This window comes from Onychomys torridus, chromosome 5, assembly GCF_903995425.1.
Source record: "Onychomys torridus chromosome 5, mOncTor1.1, whole genome shotgun sequence".
Lineage (NCBI taxonomy): Eukaryota > Metazoa > Chordata > Mammalia > Rodentia > Cricetidae > Onychomys > Onychomys torridus.
Window position 1 is genome coordinate 70,408,786 of NC_050447.1, and position 20,937 is coordinate 70,429,722.

Genomic DNA, 20,937 nt, shown 5'->3' on the forward strand with positions numbered 1-20,937 from the left:
CTTAAAAGTTTTTTTGGAATTTTGCCATCTTGCAGTAGGATGTAAATGTTACTGTTAAGTGTTATTTTTCTTGTGTTTCAGACTTGCTTTGGTTCTAAATGGAGTACATCTTAGTATTTGTCATCTCTCTGGACAGATAGAATTGATAGATAGAAGGTTGAAAAGCATAAGTTCACATCAGTGCATCCAGGTTAGGGTGAGGAAATGGGCACTGGAGCCAGCTGAGTGTGGTAGCCTCATGATGGGGATGCTGAAGAGGGCGGGGTTCTCAGCTTCACCATGCCACACTCAGTCCTCACTCTGGTCTCACAGTGTCACTCTTTGATCATTGGGACCGCTCACTGCTGCAGTGCTGAGAGGATTGGGTTGTTCCGTGACAAGCTGAATGGTCATGTCAGAGAAGCAAGAGTGGGTGGCTCCCTCAGGACTGGCAGCTTCTCGGCTCCATGCACTAACAGAAAGAACAGCAGTGGACCCGTGGTTTCATCTTGCAGGGCTTTGGCTTCCTTAGCTGACATCGATGATAAGGGTACACACCTCGTGTTGTTGTGTATATAAAATGCTGAGCCCGCTGCCTGGTAGAGGACAAGAGATCATCATTATTGCTTGGCATGTATTCTTATTACAGAGTGGACTAAGGGCTTTTATGGGCCCTGCCCTGTGGCCACAGTGGGATAGTATGTACTTGTGCAATAACAACCATGATGACGGTATTATCAGCAATAGTAGTAAATGATGGAATCACTAAGCTTTTCCTGTCTTTACTTGCATCCAGGTCCAAGTTTAGAAGTGCAGAGAATGGGAGCCTGAGGCTTCTGGAGGTAGCCTGGTGTCACAGTTGCTTATTCTGGTCCCTCTTGAGAAAGAGTGAAGGCCACTTTTGGCGACTTGAGATCAAAGGCTGTGCATAGATAGGACAGTCTCTGCCAGTTCCTGCAGGGAGGTGTTCCTCTCACTGTAAAGTCTTTTCATGTGATTAAATTAGGTAGAGCTTTGGGGCATTTATTTGACAAATGAGAAATTTTCATGAGATGTGCAGCAAATCCCTACCCGTGACATGTGGTTTTGTTATAAAGGTCTTCTTTATAAGTATTACTGGGTGATGCCCAGATGACTTATTCTTCAGCCACTGTCAGGTCACAGCATGGTAAGTGACTTTATGTTGTCTCCCTTTCTGTTGTTAGTATTCCACATGAAGAAGAAACTGTATCACGTGACTTCAGTACTTCCTGACATTGGCCAGTGTGGGCTGGGTTTGGGGGTTTGTGTGTGTGTGTGTGTGTGTGTGTGTGTGTGTGTGTAAGGAGTGTTATTCTGTGACTGTAGCCATTCTGAGTTTGAGTGGAGGGAAGCTTGTTCAAATATATGGCTCTCTCAGGACAGTTTTTCATGTCTGAAATTAAAGAAGTGATATAGAAACTCCTGGGATATGTAGAAAAATGATCTTTCATTCAAGTCATGGAAATTTTACTTCTGCATATACTATATATTTTTGTTTCAATTTTTTAAAACAATAAAGATATAGTTTTCCTTTTAAACAGTCACAGTTCTAATTAGTTATATCCCTTCCTGCCTCCCTATCCTTCCATCCACAAGAACTGGTATTTTCTGTATTCAGACTTAATAAAAAACTTTTTTCCTTCAGAAATAAATGCAGGTGCTCCTTGATTGAATGCAGGGTTAGTCCTGATCATATAGGTGAACACACAGTACACAGAAAATGCATTTAATACTCCTAACTTAATTAGCTTTACCTAGACTGTCATAAATGTGTTCAGAACACTTACATTAGCCTGTGGCTAGGTAAAACCATCCATCACAGAGCCTATTTTTATACTGAAGCATTGAAGTTCATGTACTGTTCTGAATGTTGTATGCTGCTATAATAGAGGAGTGTCAGTCATTTTCTCTGAAGATCAAGTTTGAGGGATCATTGTGGAGGGACCACTTCCCAGCACCAGAAGAGGATTACACTGTGCGTGACTGGCCTAGGAAGAGACCTCCAAGTGAATGGTCCTGCGTCCAGTTTCTACTGAGTGCTTTCTGCTCTCACACGGTGTCGGGTGAGAACTTGGAATTGGTGACCATCTCATTTCCTAGGAGTGTCATGTCCACTGACAGGACTTTTCTTCACTGTCACAGCCTGTGGAGGCGCTCAGTGTTTGCGGGCTGGGGACTAAGGAGATAAAGCCTTGTCTAGATACTGTAAGAGGAAGGGTAGGTCCTGGGAGAGCAGAACAAGGCAGGCAGCGGTCACCAACAGAACTGGGGGCTCTGTTGGGGGCCTGCATGGAGTGGCAAGTAGGGACGGTAGCGGTAGGACTTGTAGTTTGAAGCCCTTCCTTCGGGTACGTTTTAACCTAGTTCAGTACTTTCACCACTCTGGAGTGTGACCCCAGTGAGTCATTTCGGAATGCAGACCTTTGTCACTGCTGTTGAAAAGGAACCCTGGAAATAAACAGCTTGGGAAAGATGAGAAATGTTTCCTCCATCTGTGTGGGCTTTGGACTTGGGCATTCCTGTCCGTTCCTTTCACAGCCCCCAGTGAAAGGCTTCTCACCACAGAGGGAGGCCTGAATGAAAGAGATCTTGAGTTGAGCTTTAAGTTTCTTTTGTCTGGCATCTTGAACGGATAACTTAATGGATTGTACCTCCTCCCTGCTGCAATCTTCTCCCATGAAGCCCCTGAAAGCATAACTTTATCCTCTAGAAATTTATGGTATGGCATCATATTGAGAATCTTGAGCTGGAAAGCACTTTCTCACGGTGTGTTGATGGAAGAGTTTCCAGCTGTCCAGAGAGCCCAGGCCAGCACAAGTCTCCAGAGGGTCACTTTGGGAAACTGCTAGAGTAACTGGTTTTCATCACAGACTCTGCAGTTGCACTGACTGAATTTTAACCACTGGAACTTTAATGGTAACAATAGCCTAAAGTCTTTTGAAATTTTAAAAGCTAGTTCTGGTGGTGTGGGATAACTAGGGAGTGCTATGTGGTTGGCTAGCAGCGACAGCTGTGTATGAGCTAACCACAGCCAAGATTTGGAGTTGTGCTCATTATTAAAAAAAAAAAAAGGTTTATACACTGGCCAAAATAGTTTACTATTAAAATATTGACTATTTGTGTATTTTCCACATTTTAAACTTGGGTACTTTACACAGCATGCTTGAACTAATCCGTGCCCTGCCGATGATGGCTGTATTTTAACTAGGCCACTTCTCTTTGTGTAGTTTCTTCCTTGTCTCTAAGCCCTGCTCTGAAATGACTGTCAGCCACCTTTGTCCCCGCCTCAGTGGCCAAGCTTAGTGCATACCTTCACGCAAGGAGAGCAGAGGCTCTGGAGTTTGCATTTTCTTTTGGGGGGTGGGGCAGGACGGGCAGGATGTTATTTAGTGATCTCAGCCTCATTCACCAAGCTTCCTACATGGCAGCTAAGTCATTCCCACAGGCTTGCAGCTGCAGTTTTACAACCTGCCAAAACCAAATTGCCTTTGCACTTGAGAGCTCTTCTTTGAAGGCTTAGAAAACATTATGACCTACAGCTATTACAGCTTGGGCTTGGCTGAGACTTTCTGTCTTGTGAAGGAGTTGAAGTTGTAGATTGGAGTGTTTCTGACTCTTCTAGACCCAGCATCACATAGACACCCTTACAGAGGACTGGAACAAGCTCTGCCTGGCTATGTCTGAGACAATATGTGTTCCTAATTGGTTTTTTGGTGTTTTGTTGATAGTGGTGGTGGTGGGTATGTGTGTGTGCACATGTGAAGATAACAACTTCAGTCAGTCCTTATCTTCCACCTTATTTGAGACAGTAGGGTCTCTTGTTTTGCCTGTGCGTGCTCTAGGGTAGCTGGCACACCAGGTTCCAAGGATTCTTCTCCCTCTCCATCCTCTTGTAGGAATGCTGTAATTGCTGGCATTACTGTGTGTCCAGCTTCTGTGTGGATTTTAGGATTTTAGGAAGTCAGACTCAGGTCCTCATGATTGTGCATCGAGTGCTTTCACCGACTGAACCTTCTCTCCAGCCCTGGTGTTTCCTTAGTAACATCTGCTAATTGTGGTCCTCTCACTCAGTTGGCAGCTTATTAATACATTGTGAAAACTACTAATAAAAGGAATCATCAGCGGATTTAAGGAAGGAAACAGCTTGTTGGATGAACTTAGAACAGAAGGAGATTGCTCCTCTTTAATACACAGGTAACACTTGGCTGTTATGGTTGGTATGAAATTTAGCAGATTATAAAGCATTGAGTACTTTGTTAAGTCTCAGGTAAGTTAGATTTGCTTGGTTTTGTATTTGTGTGTTTTCCTAATTCGGAGATCATACTCTTTGCTTGATTTCCTATGTTTGACTTGTTCAGTGAAAGTTTAGGTTTCTAGTATTCACTCTTTTACGTAGTTGTGATTTATGAGAGTTGTTCCACTTTGCATGAACTCTATGTATGCATTTCCTGGTGAATATAAATTTCTATAGAGACCATACCAAGGTCAATGTAAGGTACTTATACATTCAGCTCTAGGAGATCTTTCAAAGAGTTCCATGGAGCTTATACTAGTGTACATTCCTGCTTTTAGGATTTGAGAGTTTAGTTTCTCTACATCTGTTCACATTTGAAATGTCTTCTGTAACTTTCATTTTAGCATAGTGTTACACTGTGGATTTAACTTATGTTTGCCCAGTGAGTAACCCAGTTGAGTACCTCTTCCCTGCATTTAAAGGCCCTTTATACAATCCCTTTTATGAAGACCCTTATCAAGACTGACTTCATGTCTGTTTCCTGTTGAGCTTTGTACATTTCTTGCTTCTGTATACATTCTCTTAGGCACAGGGATGGTGAGGCTGACTGTTGCACTAAATAATTGTTAATGGGAGAGACCTAATCTTGTGACCAGCTTGGATATTGATATAATCTTTTCAGCTATCTTTGTGTGATAGACCCTATAAAAATCAAGTCATATGTCATTCTTTTAAAAACATTTAGAACCCAGGCGGTGGTGGTACACGCCTGTAATCCCAGCACTCGGGAGGCAGAGGCAGGTGGAGCTCTGTGAGTTTGAGGCCAGCATCCAAAGCTACAGAGAAACCCTGTCTCGAAAAACAAAAAACAAAAAAAAATTTAGAAAAGATTTATTTTTATGTTCATATTTTGCTAGCATGTATATAAGCATACTACATTTGGACAGTGCCTCTGGAAGTCAGAACAGTATCTGATCCCACAGAAGTGGAGTTACAGATGGTGTGAGCTGCCATGTGGGTGCTAGGAACTGAGTCTGGGTCCTGTGTAAGAGTAAGTAGCAAGTGCTCTTAGCCGCTGGGCCATCCCCAGCCCAGTGTGTCAGTTTGAATGTCACCTTTTCTCTTGTTTAATGGTGTCATTGGAGTGGCATTCTCGAGAGCATAGGATTTGAGAGAAGAGGGAATTGTGTGTGAATGTATTTTCTGTAAAATCATGGTGTTTTGTTACTTGATTATTTGTATGTGTTTGAATGTAAGCTCTCCTGTGTGGGAGCATGCACACCTTCGCACTTTTGTGGAAGCACAAGAGGGCGTTCTATTCCTTTGAGCAGAAGCTTTCTGATTCTAGGGCTCACAGGTGTATTTACTAGAATCTTTGAGATTGCTGTATCCTGACACCCTCTTACCTGTCTCATGGAGTGGTGGCCTCACCTTTTTCTCACACCAGTTGAATTTTGAAGCAGTCTTAAGAACAGTATCTGCAAGCTTCCCAGCATTTCTTCTTACCAGACTTGGAGGAAATGGTATTGCTTTTTTTGTATAGGCTGAATCTTGTGTCCCTGCCTTCCTGTCACTTTGATAAGTGATTAGTTTTTATTTTTCCCCCTTTCCCACAGTGAAATAGAAATCTCCCAGGATGAGCATCCGTCTCTATTTTGTTTACTGTAGTGTGGGAAGAAAGAGAGGCAGTCAGGGGTGATGGCATGATCTTTGGCCTGAGCCCTAGGAGGATGGAGCTCTGCCTTTCAGTCAAGGAGGAAGGCCATTGGAGCATGATGGGAGGGGAAGGTCAGGAGTTCAGTTCTATACATTGATCATGTTGAGCATCTAGCTGCTGAGGAGGCACTAGGAAGAATAGATTGAGGGAAGAGGTCCAGGATGGGCAGAAAATACTGATGTCATTAGCATAAAGGTGGCACAGCAAACTGAGGTCAGATGTGAGTGTTAACGGTTTGACTCTGAAGTGTTCCCAGCAGGCTTGTGTGTTTGAAGGCCTGGTCCCTTGATGGTTGTACTGTTGGGAGGTCATGGAGCTTTTGGGACGTGGTGCCTTGGTGGTGTAAGAAGTTCACTAGGGGTGCTGTTGGGGGTTTGTGTCTGCCTCTTGTTTAGTATTGCTTCTTGTTCTGGTCAGCCAAGAAGCAAGATGCCTATCCTTTCGAGGAGGAGCTGCTACCACATCTTCCCTGCTATGATAACTGAAGTCTCTAAAGCTGAGTCAAATAAAGCCGCCTTCACTCAGGCTGTTTATCTCAGGTATTTTGTAATAGTGGTGAGAAAATACAGGAAGCCAAATAAAGTAATTGTCAAGAGTAAGTCAGTCCAATGACAAAGCTGTAGGACACTTCAAGGTCAGGGACATGAAGATAAGGAGAGCTTTGGACTGTGATAGGAGAATATGGTCCACGTGAAGAAGGCCTTTCAGTCAAGCAAGGAACATTGTCTGCATCCAGTGTCTGCTGGTAAGTCTCATAAAATGACAAAAAGAGTTAACTATTGCATTTGGCATCATGGGGAGTCCATCTTGATGACTGGGTTGGGTACAATGGAGGGGATGAGTGCATGATTGGACTGATTTTTAGGGAAAATGGGCACACAGAGAAACAAAAGAAGCCTACTAGCTGGGCGGTGGTGGTGCATACCATTAATCCTAACCCTCGGGAGGCAGAGGCAGGTGGATATTTGTGAGTTCGAGGACAGCCTGGTCTACAGAGCGAGATCCAGGAAAGGCACAAAGCTACGCAGAGAAACCCTGTTGGGGGAAAAAAAAAAAGAAAGAAAGAAAGAAAGAAAAAAGGAGCCTACTAGCTTACGGGGATAGAATCTTAAAAGTTTCTACAAAAAAAAAAAAAAAAAATTCCTTAACACCCCCCCCATGTGTGTTTGTGTATATATACACACACACACACACCTCTAGACCTCTAGACCTTATCAATTACTTATCGATAGTATTGTAATGTTGACCTTTCTGATCTTGGCTGAATAGAAGTGACTAAGCTGGGAGCTTGGCTTAGTGCTTAGAGCTCACTGCCTCTTCTACCTTCTTCTGCCCTCAAAGAGGCCAACTCTTCGAACAAGGTCTGAGTGAGAGAGCTCCTGTTTACATATCGATTATTCTGGTATCCTTGGGAATTGGTTTAATCTCCTCCCAGTTTAATGCAGTAGAGTCCCTTGCTGGTTAGATCCTGTTCTTCTTTGCCTTATCCACGAACCCCTAAGCTTTAGAGGACATGGGTTCTGTACCAGTGTGCAGTGCCTTGATGGAGGCTGCCGTCTGCTCACCAGTCCTCAAGTGGGTCTGCACACGCCACTTTGGATAGTTTCTGTTAAGTGTTTTTAACAGATATTCTGGGAAGTCAAGGGCTGGATATTTTTAGTATTTTCTACAGGATTCGGGTGTTTACTTTGTGTTCTCTGGGAATCAAAATAGAAACTAGTATTCTCTTGTTGATATGATATAAAGAGAGGGGAAGAAGGACTGTGTACATGTGTGTGTGTTTGTGTGCACACACCTACGTGTGTGCATGCGTGTATAAAAGGGACAGGAAGCATAAGACAGTGCCATCTTCCTAGGCTTCAGTTGTTTTCGTGTGATGGAGCTTAGAGCGTAGCCTCATTTCTGGCACCTTTATGCATGTTTACAAGAGGCCTTTTCTTTTTCCAGTGTAGATTATTTTGGGATGCTCTGATACTCCCCTAAGAAGTTTCCCAGGCAGTTGCCAGAGTTCAGGAAGTTGTCAGCTGTCCCTTTAGCTCATTTTCAGACAGGTCCAGCTTCTTAGTGCATTGTTACTCTTCTTGGCCAGCTTTAGTCTTGCTCTAGTGATCAGGAAGGGCTTTCCATCCAGGGTGTTCCTGGAGGCTAGACTTCTAGTTTCCTGCTAGGAAAGAGATGTCTGTTAGGTTAGGGGTCAGAGATACAATTGCAGCAGTCGGCTGAATAAGCCAGGAGCCATATACCTTAATTAGGGTACTTCTGTAAATGCACTAGGCTGTTGCTTCAGTGGTATGATTTAGAGGGTAGATAATTTAATAGAAAACTAGCCTCTACCAAGTCAACAAGCTTCTCTTTCTCATCTGGCAAGCCAGTAGTTCCATGCATAGCTGGTTGTGGTAGTACATACCAGCACTCAGGCTGGAGGCAAAAAGATTGTGAGTTCCAAGCCACCCTGGGCTATATGGTAAGTTCCAGGCTGGCACAGACTGCAGAATGAGACTATCTAAAAAAGAACTAAAAAACAAGCCCAAACCAAAAGGAATACTGTGATGTGAGTGTGTGTGTGTGTATGTGTGTGTGTTAAAAAAGGGCCCAGTGCACTTGACATACAGATTTCTGGAGCATGGTTACACATTTATCATTTAGAAACAAACAGTGTCCAAGAGGCGCCTGGGGTGTTTTCATTTTGAAAATGCTTTAATAAGTGTTGACAACACTGTTCTGCAAAATGTAAAGGTACTATACAAATTCTTAATACAAAAAGAATAAATTAAAAGCAGATTTCTCTTTTAATTCTGCAACTTTGTCTACAACATACATCGTTTTCATTGATTACAGCTGAACAGAATCCAGTAAAATCATTTTACATGCTCTACAGTCAGTTTCAGGAGCAACCTAATCTTTTCCCCCCATTATTAAACTAGAGTCCATTTTACACAACTTGTAATAAACTATTGACATGAATGGATATGTAAAACTTTACACCTAGTTAACTAAGCAGTAATTGGTCATCTGATAGCACCTGGATGAGGTTTGCTATATTTAGAACTAAACTAATACTGAATGAAAACAAATTGGGATTTTAACAGTTTCAACACTCACCTGCATATAACAAAATAAACCAACCTGGCTCACAACATAGTCTTCTGGCTGAAACAGGCAATTTCTTACATGTACCCAAAGAATCCAATAGGGGCTTTAGATCAGACTGGGGGCTTCATAGCTCCTCTTCCTTTAAAGAAATAGGGATCTGTAAAGCGTTTGCAGGTGCTTGAATACAACACCTAGAGTTCACCACCACACTGACCATTTATCATGTCAGTCTCAAAGGACTAATGCTTATTATGTACATTGTATTAACTGAACACAGCTAAACAGTAAAACCTGTTTTACTTAATCTCTGTCCTTACTACCAGACTATCCTGATGGTATTCACAGCTCCCATACAATTCCTCTCTGCTCCCAAATTTATTACATTTTAGATTCTTTCTGCCTCTCTCATTGATCCAACGGAATTCAGAACTGATTTTCACACTATGTCATAGGTCTATGTTATAACCTGTAACTATGTAACCTTGTCTTGTTCGTTGTTTCCCTTTGGACTTTTCCTGTTGCACCATAGTTCAGTCTAATTATTCAGGCATCTCCTTTTGGAAGAAAAAAAAAAACCCAATGTGTCACATTTCCTTTTGGGGAAGATAGGTGGGAAAAATCCCCGAATAAACCTGCCTTTTGCAGATCTGATCATCATACTAGGAGAAAAAAAACAAAAAACAAAAAAATGGTAGCCCCCATCTCTGTCAAGCCCCAGATTCATTTTGTACCATTACCCAGTTTCCACCAATCCTACAGGGTTACCCTTGAAGTGTCCAGGAAGAGTACTGTTTCTGAAAGTTGAATCATCAAGCCAGCCATGCCCAGCTCTGGGGTACCCAGCCTTGAATGGGCCATAGAAAAATGGCAGAGGAGGCCTAAGACCGCATGGTATGGATGCTTCTGCCTGGTGTAAATGCTCCCACTTGGCTTCCAGAGCTTTCCAAACCACTGCAGAGTTAGCAACAGGGATAGTCCTTTCTGGTGTCCATTTCTTACCCTCCTGGTCTGGTGGAGTCTATTGTTCTTGGATTCATCTACATGAACAAAAAGGTTTTTCTTTTGATGCCACAGCTAACTTTTAGATCTGCTTTCCCACAGAAGTACTCCCATCCTGGCTCCTGTTCCTGGATGCCTTTCCCACAGGAAATCATTACAAAGGTGACCCCCCACAAGCCCCACGTATATTAACATGTACTGCCTCCATGGAAGCTCTTTTGGTTTTTGTGCCTTCTTGAGTAACCCAACTAAGACTGGTTAGTTATTATAAAATTTTGAGGCCTTTGAAGATTGATGGCTTTTTGGTTGTGTGTTAAGCATAGCTCAAAACACATGTAAACGAACAGCTTGCACGCATGCTTTTTTTTTTCTCTCTTTTTTTCTCTCTTTTTTTTTTTTGCCTCTTGGTATCTGTGGATAGAGGTGGTAAATCAAGGTCATGGATACTGCTGGAGGTGAATGGGCCCTTTGGGAGCTGAGTTGTTTCAACTCTGCTCTGCCTGCCGGCTGGTAGACACATTTTAAAAAACAATCTTCCTACCTAAGAGCATACTTGGGTTCTTTGACTAAGTGACTTACAGGAGAGGTCCATCTGAGTTCTTTGTCACACAAGTGTCGACAAACACAGTGAGCCACGAGAGTAAAACACTTGAATAGACTGCAATGTGCTTTTTCCCTTGGTTTCCCATAAAAAAGAAAACGAAATGCCTTGTACAAAAAAGAAAGGTTACACTTTTACTGGCTGTTTTAACAAGAGAGAACTACTTTTGGCAGTGGTCACCTTTAGCTCTGACCAATCCCAAAAGGAAAGCAGCTTTGGGGACATAGGCGGGGGCCCCTGTATCAGGCGGTCCTAACAGTGCCCTGCTCCTCCTTCATGTCCAGCCAGCCAGATTCTGAGCCTGCCAGCCAAGCCTCCTCCCTCTTCACGGTCCCATTAGGTTCATTTCCAGGCTCTCGGGCAGTGAGAAATGGACTGACAGGAGACGGGTCACGACTGGACATGGTTTACAGATGGTGGACTTTTCACTTGTGCTGCATAGAAGCAGTTTAGAACTGAAAAGAAATTTCACTGCAGAAACAGTGTGTTCCTCTTGGCCCCTCCAATTTGTTTATTGTTGAATGTGTCGAATCTTTGGCAGCATAGAACCGATTGTGACCCTCCAATGCGTCTCCGAAGCGCTGGTCTTCTTTCTCACTCTTCCCCGTAGGTACTCTTTCAGGCTGTCTTGTTACAGAATACAGGACATTTCAGGTGTAAACTGAATATCCCCAGGAGACATCCTCCTCTTGAAGCGCTCAGTTGGCCTAAGGTGGCAGCTGGATGCAGTGTCAAGGTCTCCGCACACTGGTCAGTCTGTTTTCCATTCTCTACCGACGCTTCTCTTCCACAGGATTGCATGTGCTGGCTTCCCTGACAGTTCCTGGCCTGGAGCTGTCATGGCAAGGGGAAACCACCAAGGTGCCAGTGAGGATTGTTGCCTGGCTCTCTGGGTAAGAGAGCCAGGGGACACACAGTGGGATCGGAACCTTCCAAAATGTCTCCTCAGTCAGGTTTTTGAGGGTGAAGGGGATATGGAGACAGGAGAAAAAAAGTGCCAAGGGCCGAAGCTGGTGCAGGTGACAGTGTGTCTGGGTAAGGCAACTGAGAGGCAGTGAGGTGACTCAAAATGGCGTGCGGCGATCAGAAGAGGCCGGGTTGGCTCACACGAGGGTCCCGGGCTTGGCTTTTTCCTGCCCGTACCATTGGACATCAGCTAGCTCTGGATAGAGGGAGGAATCCAGGAAGCAGCTATCACTGTAGCTCCTGTGGACCCAAAGGGAGATGACGAGTTAGAAGAGAGGAGTACAGGTGGGGCTGTGCTCAGGGTACATGGGGGTGACATGCCCTCCATAGATGGGCTGTCCTCCCTGCCCCACATAGGTGAGATGTGGCGGTCTCCATGGCACTTGGTGTATGGAAGGCATTGGGAGACCAAGATTACATCAAGGGACCTCTGAAACCTAAGGAAGTACCAGGTAACAATGAGCACATGGTGTCCTCAGAAATGCTCGTGTCCAGGCCTGAGTCTGGCTCTGCTGAGGTTGGCATGGGGAGTGCACTACTGGGAACTTTCAAAGTCCCATCCATGATTTTCAGGTGAAGCCAGCTGAGGAGCCCCTGGGGTTATATTCCTCAGGATGACTTCCTACACTATGGTCAATGGTTTGCCTTACATCAGACCCAAGGGTTAACTGCACTTCTGTGGTAAGTTATCACTGTCCTGGAAGAACATTTGAAATGTGAGCCTTTTTTTGTTCTTTGAGACAGGGTTTCTCTGTGTAGCCCTAGCTGTCCTGAAAGACCAGGCTGTCCTTGAACTCACAGGGATCCGCCTGCCTCTCCCTCCTGAGTGCTAGGATTAAAGGTGTGTGCCACTACCACCTGGCTATGCTTTTTAAATCAATAATGTTGTGGTTTTATAAAAGTATCTTTAAAAACATACAGGGACTGGGCCTATAGCTCCGTGGTAGAAAGCATGCTTAGCATATAATGGTCCTGTGCTTAATGCTCAGCACCAAAATAGTACAAAATAAAAATCTATTTCTCTCAATGTAGAACAATATACATAGAAACATAAAATAAAAATCTATTTCTCTGCATAGAAAAGTATACATGGAAGAAAACAGAAAGTTCTTTGCATAAGTATTATTAGTAGGTTAGATGGGAGCTCCCCTAACCTAATTCCCTATTACCTAGGGTGATTGATAGGTATCAACAAGTGCTCACACAGGTGAGTGGCTGCAGCCTTACTTAACGGAGTCTCTAACTGTCCCTAGGTTACCCTTCAGTTCCCATGCCTGGGGCCAGGGGCACACTTAGGGAATGGGTACCCGGAAGAGATGCCCACTCCTTCTAAAGAGAATCTCAAAAGCCTCTCACTACTGCCTGATTTGCTTACTTCTCCAGGAATACGCTGAGTATCTAATACTTTGTAAATGTCCCTTGTCAGACCTAGCAAAGTCTGTGAAAGCTGGAAAAATCCCAAGCTATCTCCAACTATTCTGGTAGGTTTCCATGGCAGCCGTGTGCTTGGAACACTGGAAGTCCATGAGGTTAATTCAGATTAAATGTGGCTTTAGAAGCAAAGGCTTGTCTTAGTAAGGACACTGGTCCTGGGTGTCTTTTTATCTGTAGCCCTAGCTGTCTTGAAAGACAAGGCTGTCCTTGAACTCACAGGGATCCGCCTGCCTCTGCCTCCTGAGTGCTAGGATTAAAGGTGTGTGCCACTACCACCTGGCTATGCTTTTTAAATCAATAATGTTGTGATTTTATAAAAGTATCTTTAAAAACATACAGGGGCTGGGCCTATAGCTCCGTGGTAGAAAGCATGCTTAGCATATAATGTTTGGGGGGTAAATGAGTGGATGATGCAGTTATACTCATTCTTCAAATGATGTCTCGCCACTACAAAACTGGCTTTTATAAATTCTGTCAAAAGAACCAAGAACTTTTAATAGGAAAGGTGATGGGAATCTGCTGGAGATGTGCATGGCTCCAGGGATTGGTCCCTTCATAGTCCTCTTATGCCTACTAGAGGGAACACGTGGCCTAGGACTGCCCAGTAGGCTCTCCAGCCACACTCACTGGTTCAGAAATGGCCCTTGACTTTGAAGTGGGCATGGGAACAGCTAGGGAGCTCTGGCCCTAGCTTTGCCTCAGCTTCCCAGATTTGCAGCTTATACATGTTCATTTGCTTAAGCTTAAGGGTTGGCTTCACTTTCCTATGCAGAAAATACTGGTACAGCTTCCTAGAAATTTCTAGAAGTTTGTTTCTGATACAGTGTGATGTGGGTTCAATTATAGTGTACAGTGAGCACATACCAGAGGCTCTGAGAAGTAATGCGTTACTTTGTTTCACTTAGAATGTCTCACACAGTATCACCTGTTCATACCTATAGAACACATATTGGAAAACACCATCTCACACAGCTCAATGTCATAGAACATATCTGAATCTCTTGTATGTTGGATCCTAAATAGTCTGAGGTTAAATCATTTTTTAAAATGAGTAATAACTAAATATTGAATGATGCCTTATCTCCCTATACACTGTGAATTGAGATATGGGTTGTAACTTACCAAGCCAACTGGTTGGACATATTTGGGTTAGTGAACAGTGCTGTAGGCCAGTGGTTGTAAAGCCAGGGTAATAAGACCTCTGTGTCATCCTGACTCCGCTGTTGCCCAGCAGTATTATCTTTAGTTCATTTTGAACTGATTAAACCACATTCCCACATGAGCTTTTTAAGTGTGCTTCTCAGGTCTCTATTACCATCACTCAGCACATTTGAATCCCTTCATATTGGAGGACAAAAACAACTCAAATTTGAAAATGTTGTGACATCATTCTCTCGCAGTACCCTCACTGTCACCAGAGGATGAGCTGTCTGTCCATCTTCCTCCCCTGCTTTCCGGATTAATCCCCTTTGGCCAACTATAAAAGTGTTCATGGTCTCATCCTGTCCTGCCTTCCAGACTAAAGTGCTGCTCTCTTCTGCTATACGGGATTCTTTGCTCTTCTCCCAAGAGCCCTGCTGGGATCCACGCCTGTGGTTTTTGCTCTTGGAATGGTTCCTCTGCCTCCCTGCTTTACTGTAGTTCTTTAAAGCTAGGCTCACGAAGTGTGTGTGAGAACTAAAAGGCATCTCTCGCCTCTGGGTCTTTTTTAGCATTTTGACTTAAATTTGTAGAGCATGCAATACTTGTATGTGGCAGTTTCTTACTCAGGGCTCAATTTTGTTTTAAACAACAGTGATGCTGTTTTCGTGGATACTACTTACAAACCTGATAAACAGAAAACCTCTACAACTTATCTTTTGTTTGTATTTAAAGCCTAGCAAGTCTAAATATACTATAGTGATTTCTTCTTGGAAGGAGAATGTGGACTATCCTACATCTGATGTAAAAACACACATCCAAACACATAGCTCCACATGTATCTAGAAATAAAACATAAAAATAACAGCTTCCACACCATTCAGACATTTCCTACTGGAAACTATGACATGGGCAGAAGCAGCACATATGCAGGACATCTGGATCACACACTCGTGGGCAGTAAGAACAAAACGTTCCCTTACAATACCTCTATTCATCAGTACTTTGGTGAGTTGGAGACTCAGACCCATCCATGATGGGAGAGTTTTCTGTTGCTTCTCTGAACAAAGGAGAGCGGAAGGAGGAAGAGAAGAGAGTTCATGTTACATAGAAGAACCGGCACACACCATGAGTAGCTTATCAACACCCTGGAGAGACCCACTGGTTATCTGGCACAGTAAGAGGCATGCAGAACTTTGAGTCTCCATCACGGAGGGACAAGACCTCATTAGTTACGTTAGGAAGGCGGGTGGTGGCAATTGTTACCCATTGTCTTGTTTTCTTATCACATTATTCTCGAACAATTCAGTCTGGCAAAACACTGGACTTCAAGGACAGTATCTTTTTGTTTTGAGCTCTCACTGGCTAGATGTGATAAAGGAAGCACGTACAAGGGCTGACTTGAGTGGGCGTGGGATGGATGCTTGTAAATTTCAGAGCCTGTTTATTAGTCAAGTGATGCAAATAGTGGATCAGATAAAACTGGATATGGCCCAGAAACTTGCGAGGGTCCACAGAAGATTCCAAGAGACCTATTTGGATGATATGGTTTAGCCATTAGAGGTATACAGATGTGTCACTCTTGTATGAATTAATCCTGGGAGACTCTTAGACCCTAAGCCAAGAAGCTGTCTGACTTCAGAGGCTACTGTTGTAGAGAGGATGGTATGAGCAACTTGTCAGTGACTTGTAATATAAACAGAGAGGTAGCTACTGGCAAAAGCCACACTGAGGAGCAGACATGAAAAACACTATAGTTGTAGGCTGTATGTTTTCTTAATTTGAAGAGTAAAGAGGCAGCATGGGGTGGGTTCAGTGGGTGTCCAACCATTGATCCTAATGACCCGAGGGCTTATTTAAATACACCCAATGGGCCCACCCCTGAGCTTCTGATTCAGTTTTTGGTAGGCCCAAGAAGATCCTGGGTGAAGCCCAAACTGCTGGTCTGGGGACCGTATTTTAGGACCCACCAGAAGAACATAAGGTTTATGACTCATTGTCTCTGTCTCACTTGTAAACCCAAAAGATCTAGATCCTTTCCTTGCCAGGGAACAGACAGAATTCCATGAAACTCATTTATGTTTGGAAAAGCTGGCAGCCTCTGTGTTCATGTCAGTACTCAGTGTATGCTCTCCTCTTCTCCACCAAAAATGAAGGTTCCAGAAAAGGCCTGGTGTCAGCTCACTGTAGATAAATGTGGAGGAATAAAGATGCCAAGTGTGGGACTGTGGTTTTCTCATAATTCAGCACACAGCTGTCAGATTTTCCCAGACATGCCCACCAATGCCCAACAGCAAAAGCTGCGGATTGAGCTGGGTATGGGGCCCATTTCCAGTAACCAGCAGGTGTTGACAGAACGTAGTCTGAGAGGCAGGGACAGAAGAGAGGCGTGGGGTGGAAAGTGACAGTGTGTGATAAGAACAAAGCAGGATACTTGTGTCTGCTTGACCCTTTGACAGGTCAGGGCATCCTAACCAGCCACAGCTGCTTCTGCCCGAAATCCACACACTTAAAGCTACAAACAAAAGCTGACTTCCAGTGTCAGTTATTTTGCTGTGTGCAGCCTTTACTTAAAGGTCTCAAGGTACAGGATCCCCTTTGCTGATGGAGAACTGCTTAACCTAGATAGGAGCCCTTTTTGCTCAGGATGCATCCCGATATTAAGACAGTGACTACACTGAGAAGCATGTGTAATATCAGGCTCAGGGTACTCCCTCCCACCTTTGACAATTTTGCTTGGCATTTCAAGTTGGCCTTGGAAAAATCCAATGCTGTCTGGAATTGAATCCACTTCTTCGTTTGCCTTCCTACATCCCAGGAAATCACTACCTACTTTTAAATAGAACCATGTAGAATTCTTCCCCGTCCATCCCCCAGTAGGCCAGCTGGGGAGGCGACAGCAGTATGGGGAAATTCTTTCGAAAGGAAGCCTGAGCCGCCTTGGCACTCATTTGCCGAGGCGTCCTTCCATCCCTGGGAGCTCGATGCTGCTGCTGGTCTTCCTAGCTGGTACAGCTGAGAGCCCAGAAGACCCAAGTCAACACTTCAAAGGACAACTCACCCCGTCTGCCAGGTCAGGATGTGGTGGGGACTGCTTGGTGGGGTGGCCCCGATTTCACTTGACGGTGTTGAGCTCCTCTGGCTCTGAGGTAAGGCAGCTGCATGTAGTTGATGTGGGGAAAGCACGGAAAGACAGGTCAGATGAAGGAGCTCATAACTCACCTTTTACTATTGCCAGACGTGGCCTTGTAGGCGGGGTCTCTGACCCCATGACATAGTGAGAAATACCCTCTACCCCCAAATGTATTTTCTCCTCCTAACTACATTCCTCTGTTCTGACTGAGGCCACAGGTGACTTCGCCAACTGAGAATGGGAAGCCCCATGTTTCTGTGGTGGAGACCTGAGCATAGAGGGTTGCCTCATGACATTTTAGACATGGCCCCATGTGAGGATCATGCTTTATTGTAGGAGGGGCCTCCAGAAAGCCCTCTGCTGTCTCAGATTTTCCAGCTGCCACTTCAGTAACCCTTAAATGAACCGAGTTTTAACAGCTCATCCAAATGTAGGTGTTTACTGTTGGTAGAACACATAGTAATCTAGTTAGGAGAATTTAGCACCAAATAAATCCTACTTAAATGCATCCTTTGCATTTTGACAGGTGGGTGGAATCCTTTCCTTCTGTCAACCTCAGATACAATTTACTAAAATATTAGTAATAATATCTGCCCACTATCGTTTAGTAAAGCAGATCCACATAAACGGCGGTTTTGAGAGGATGAAACAATCCTATCCTTTTGCCATTGGTACTTAACCACTGGATCTTAGAGGACCAGAAGTGATCATGACCTTCAGATGCTACACATAATGTATCCATTCTCAGAATCTTGGTGGGAAGCCAGCGGCTTGGTTTCTAGATAAATAAATAGAACAGGAGGAAGGTGTAGGACCTTATAGGCTATGGTACACCCAGGACTGACTAGATCACTTGTGGTCTAGTCTCTGGCACTTGTTTGGCATATATGTTCTCATGAAAAGGGCAGTGGGGATATGGGGCAGAAAGTACTTCTTCCTTCCAGGCTCCAAACTACCTTCCAGATGACACTCGTCCCCAGTTCTCGTTTTATTGTACTGCTTACTATTTGTCTCAGAATCCTCCCTCCTTTTCTGCCTACTAGAGGGAAGGGTTGTAGTGTTGTTGTTGTTGTTGTTGTTTGGTTTGTTTTTACCGCTGTCTAAGTGGTATGAGTATACAAGTGAGCATCACCGATGTAGCAAAGGAAGTGCTAAGTTAATGTTGGTTATTAGCATTGTTACTTCATAGAGACATTTCTTAAGGGAAAGGACAGTTCTCCCAGATTTTGCTTAATTTGGCACTGCACAGTGTTTTGGGTTCAAACTTCAGTGTGACACAGTATCAAGGATTCTGAAAGCACCTTTGTGATTTCTGTGAAAAAGAAATCACTTTGTGATGGTGTCAGGACATCATTGGAATAGAAAAGCCAGGAGCAGCCAAGCTACCTATGTAGGACAGCTGTCAGGTTCGGAGAGTAAACACTTCTTCCCCTATGGCCTCAAGATCCAGGACTCACTTTTAACCCAACCTTGGCAAGGTTATAACTCCGGTCTCTAACACACTAGAATTTTTCTTCACCAGGAAAAGGGTGCACCCTTAGCAGGATAAACCCTGAGATGTGACCTGGCTTTCCGTCCTTAACTGGAGGGGCAAACGGAAAGCTTGCTCTGTGCCTGGGTTAAGGAAGGAAGCAACATGAGTGTTGGGATAAGAGCCACGGGCTTCCCACATTCCACAGCAAGGCCTCCAGAATAAATAACTCCTTTTCTTGGCTGCAAAGTCTAGGCAACCTACAGGCTACCCAGGTCACCGCAGTCCCGCCACTCTGCTCACCTGAAGTGGCCTTGCACATCTGGGGCATCCTGGTGACCCTGCTGTGCGCCACGAAGGTGCTCTGGGAAGAGGTGCTGTACTGAGAGCCGCTGTCCGAGGAGGTGGAGCTGGTGTGCGACAGGCGGCTGTGCTCCTTGTGCGAGGCTGTGGAACGCTGGTACCACAGGCGCAGCTCGTCCGATACTGCAGCACGGCCCGAGCCTTTGTCGTGGGCGCCGTCACGCCCCAACGAAGGAGTCCGCAGGATCTGGGAGCGCGATGGTGTAAGGCGGCCTGCGTCGCCCTCGTCGCCACCCCCGCGCCAGCTCTCTTTGAACAGGCCGCCAGCTGTGTAGGAGTTGGAGGTCTTGAACTGCGCCTTGACGCTGTAGTGGCCCTCCTGGTCACTCTCCAGGCTGCGCACCACCACGGGTGTGGCACTGCCCTCAATATACAGTGGGTACTCCTTGATGCGGTACTGCGAGCTCGGCTGGCTCTGGCTGTGCAGGTACACGCCGCCGCCGCTGCCGCCCGCGCCTGCAGCCCCACTGCGTGCTGCTAGGTTGGGCATGCTGCCGGAGCTCGCTGAGCCCAGGGCGCCTGCTGCCCGCTGCCTCTGCCGCTGGCGCTGGCGCGCCTTGGAGGGCGAGTCCTCAGCCAGCGTTGAGTAGTTGGCGTTCATCTGTGCCGGATAGTAGTGCTCTGAGCTCGAATGGCTGGTGCACGAAGAGCAGTCATCCATGGGGTCCGAGCCATTGCTGCTACGAGTCCTCGGGGTGTAGAAGTCGGGGCTCCCGGTGTCATTCTCTGAGCCCAGGAGCTTGCCCTGGGACTCCAAGCTGGAGCTCCGATGCCTAAAGTGCAGTGCGAGGCTGTGCAGTCTCGTGGGACTGATGTCTACCGACCTGTGGGGAGACCGCAGGGTTAGTCTTGGGGTTCTGGGTCAAAGGGTCCCCTGAAAGCCGTAGGACTGGAGTGTAAAAGCCTATGAGGCTCAGGGCCTCTTGCCCTGGAAACCCAGGTACTTCCCTAGGTCCCAGGTGAGGAAGGGAGCTAAGAGTCCCTGGAGGCGGAGCCAGGGAAGTGGAAGTACAGCTAGGATTCACACAGGGTTTCCTCTAAAAAGTGTTGACTAAAATCCAAAATAGGGCTTTTGCTTCCTAGGGAACCAAAGAATTACTACGTTCTAAGTGTTAACTCCTTTAAAATGCTGATGGTAGGTAAAACAAACAACCCTCTTCGCCCGCAAAACCCAAATCAGTAACAAAATGTCTAACAGAGACACTCTGATTGAACCAAATACTGCTCAGAAATGAACGCCAATGGCTGTTTCCTATAAGGACTCTAAAATGGAGGGTTGGTGGAACACGGAACCCCTAAACATGAATGATACAAATACCTACCAGTAGTATCAAGACTTTGCCTCTGATCCACTCTGCATATCCACCAATATCAATCAACAAGAGATAGATAATGGCACTGAAAATACTAGAGCTACTTCTGTGTATTCATAGTGACTCGTGACTGCATACAGGCAGAAGTACATAGCCCTGACCAGTGACCTTCCATGATCTGGCTTTACAGCACTTAGAAAAGGATTGTGAGCCAGGCGGTGGTGGCACATGCCTTTAATCCCAGCACTCCGAGAGGCAGAGCCAGGTGGATCTCTGTGAGTTCGAGGCCAGCCTGGGCTACCAAGTGAGTTTCAGGAAAGGCACAAAGCTACACAGAGAAACCCTGACTCGAAAAAACAAAACAAAACAAACAAAAAACAAAAAGAAAGAAAAGGATTGTGATTCAGTGAAGCCATTTTCTGATCATTTTAAATGTATGCCTTGAGACATTAAGATGAGTCCAGAACAGACGC

At 45.0% G+C, this 20,937-nt stretch overlaps 1 protein-coding gene across 10 annotated transcripts in view; it reads right to left on the reverse strand.

Moving 5' to 3' along the window:
- Positions 1–8,627: 8,627 nt before the first annotated feature.
- Frmd4a (FERM domain containing 4A) overlaps positions 8,628–20,937 on the reverse strand; it is a 579,710-nt gene continuing 567,400 nt past the window's right edge. For 5 of the 10 annotated variants that reach the window (XM_036187605.1, XM_036187606.1, XM_036187610.1 and 2 more), the window contains 3 exons: positions 19,092–19,975; positions 17,246–17,342; positions 8,722–11,850 (listed from right to left, as the gene is read on the reverse strand). In XM_036187605.1, coding sequence (XP_036043498.1) covers positions 11,748–11,850; positions 17,246–17,342; positions 19,092–19,975 — 1,084 coding nt within the window. In that variant the 3' untranslated portion in view covers positions 8,722–11,747. Of the gene's footprint in view, positions 11,851–15,171; positions 15,245–17,245; positions 17,343–19,091; positions 19,976–20,937 lie in introns of those variants that run through there. The other 5 variants (XM_036187611.1, XM_036187608.1, XM_036187604.1 and 2 more) reach the window with 5 other exon arrangements.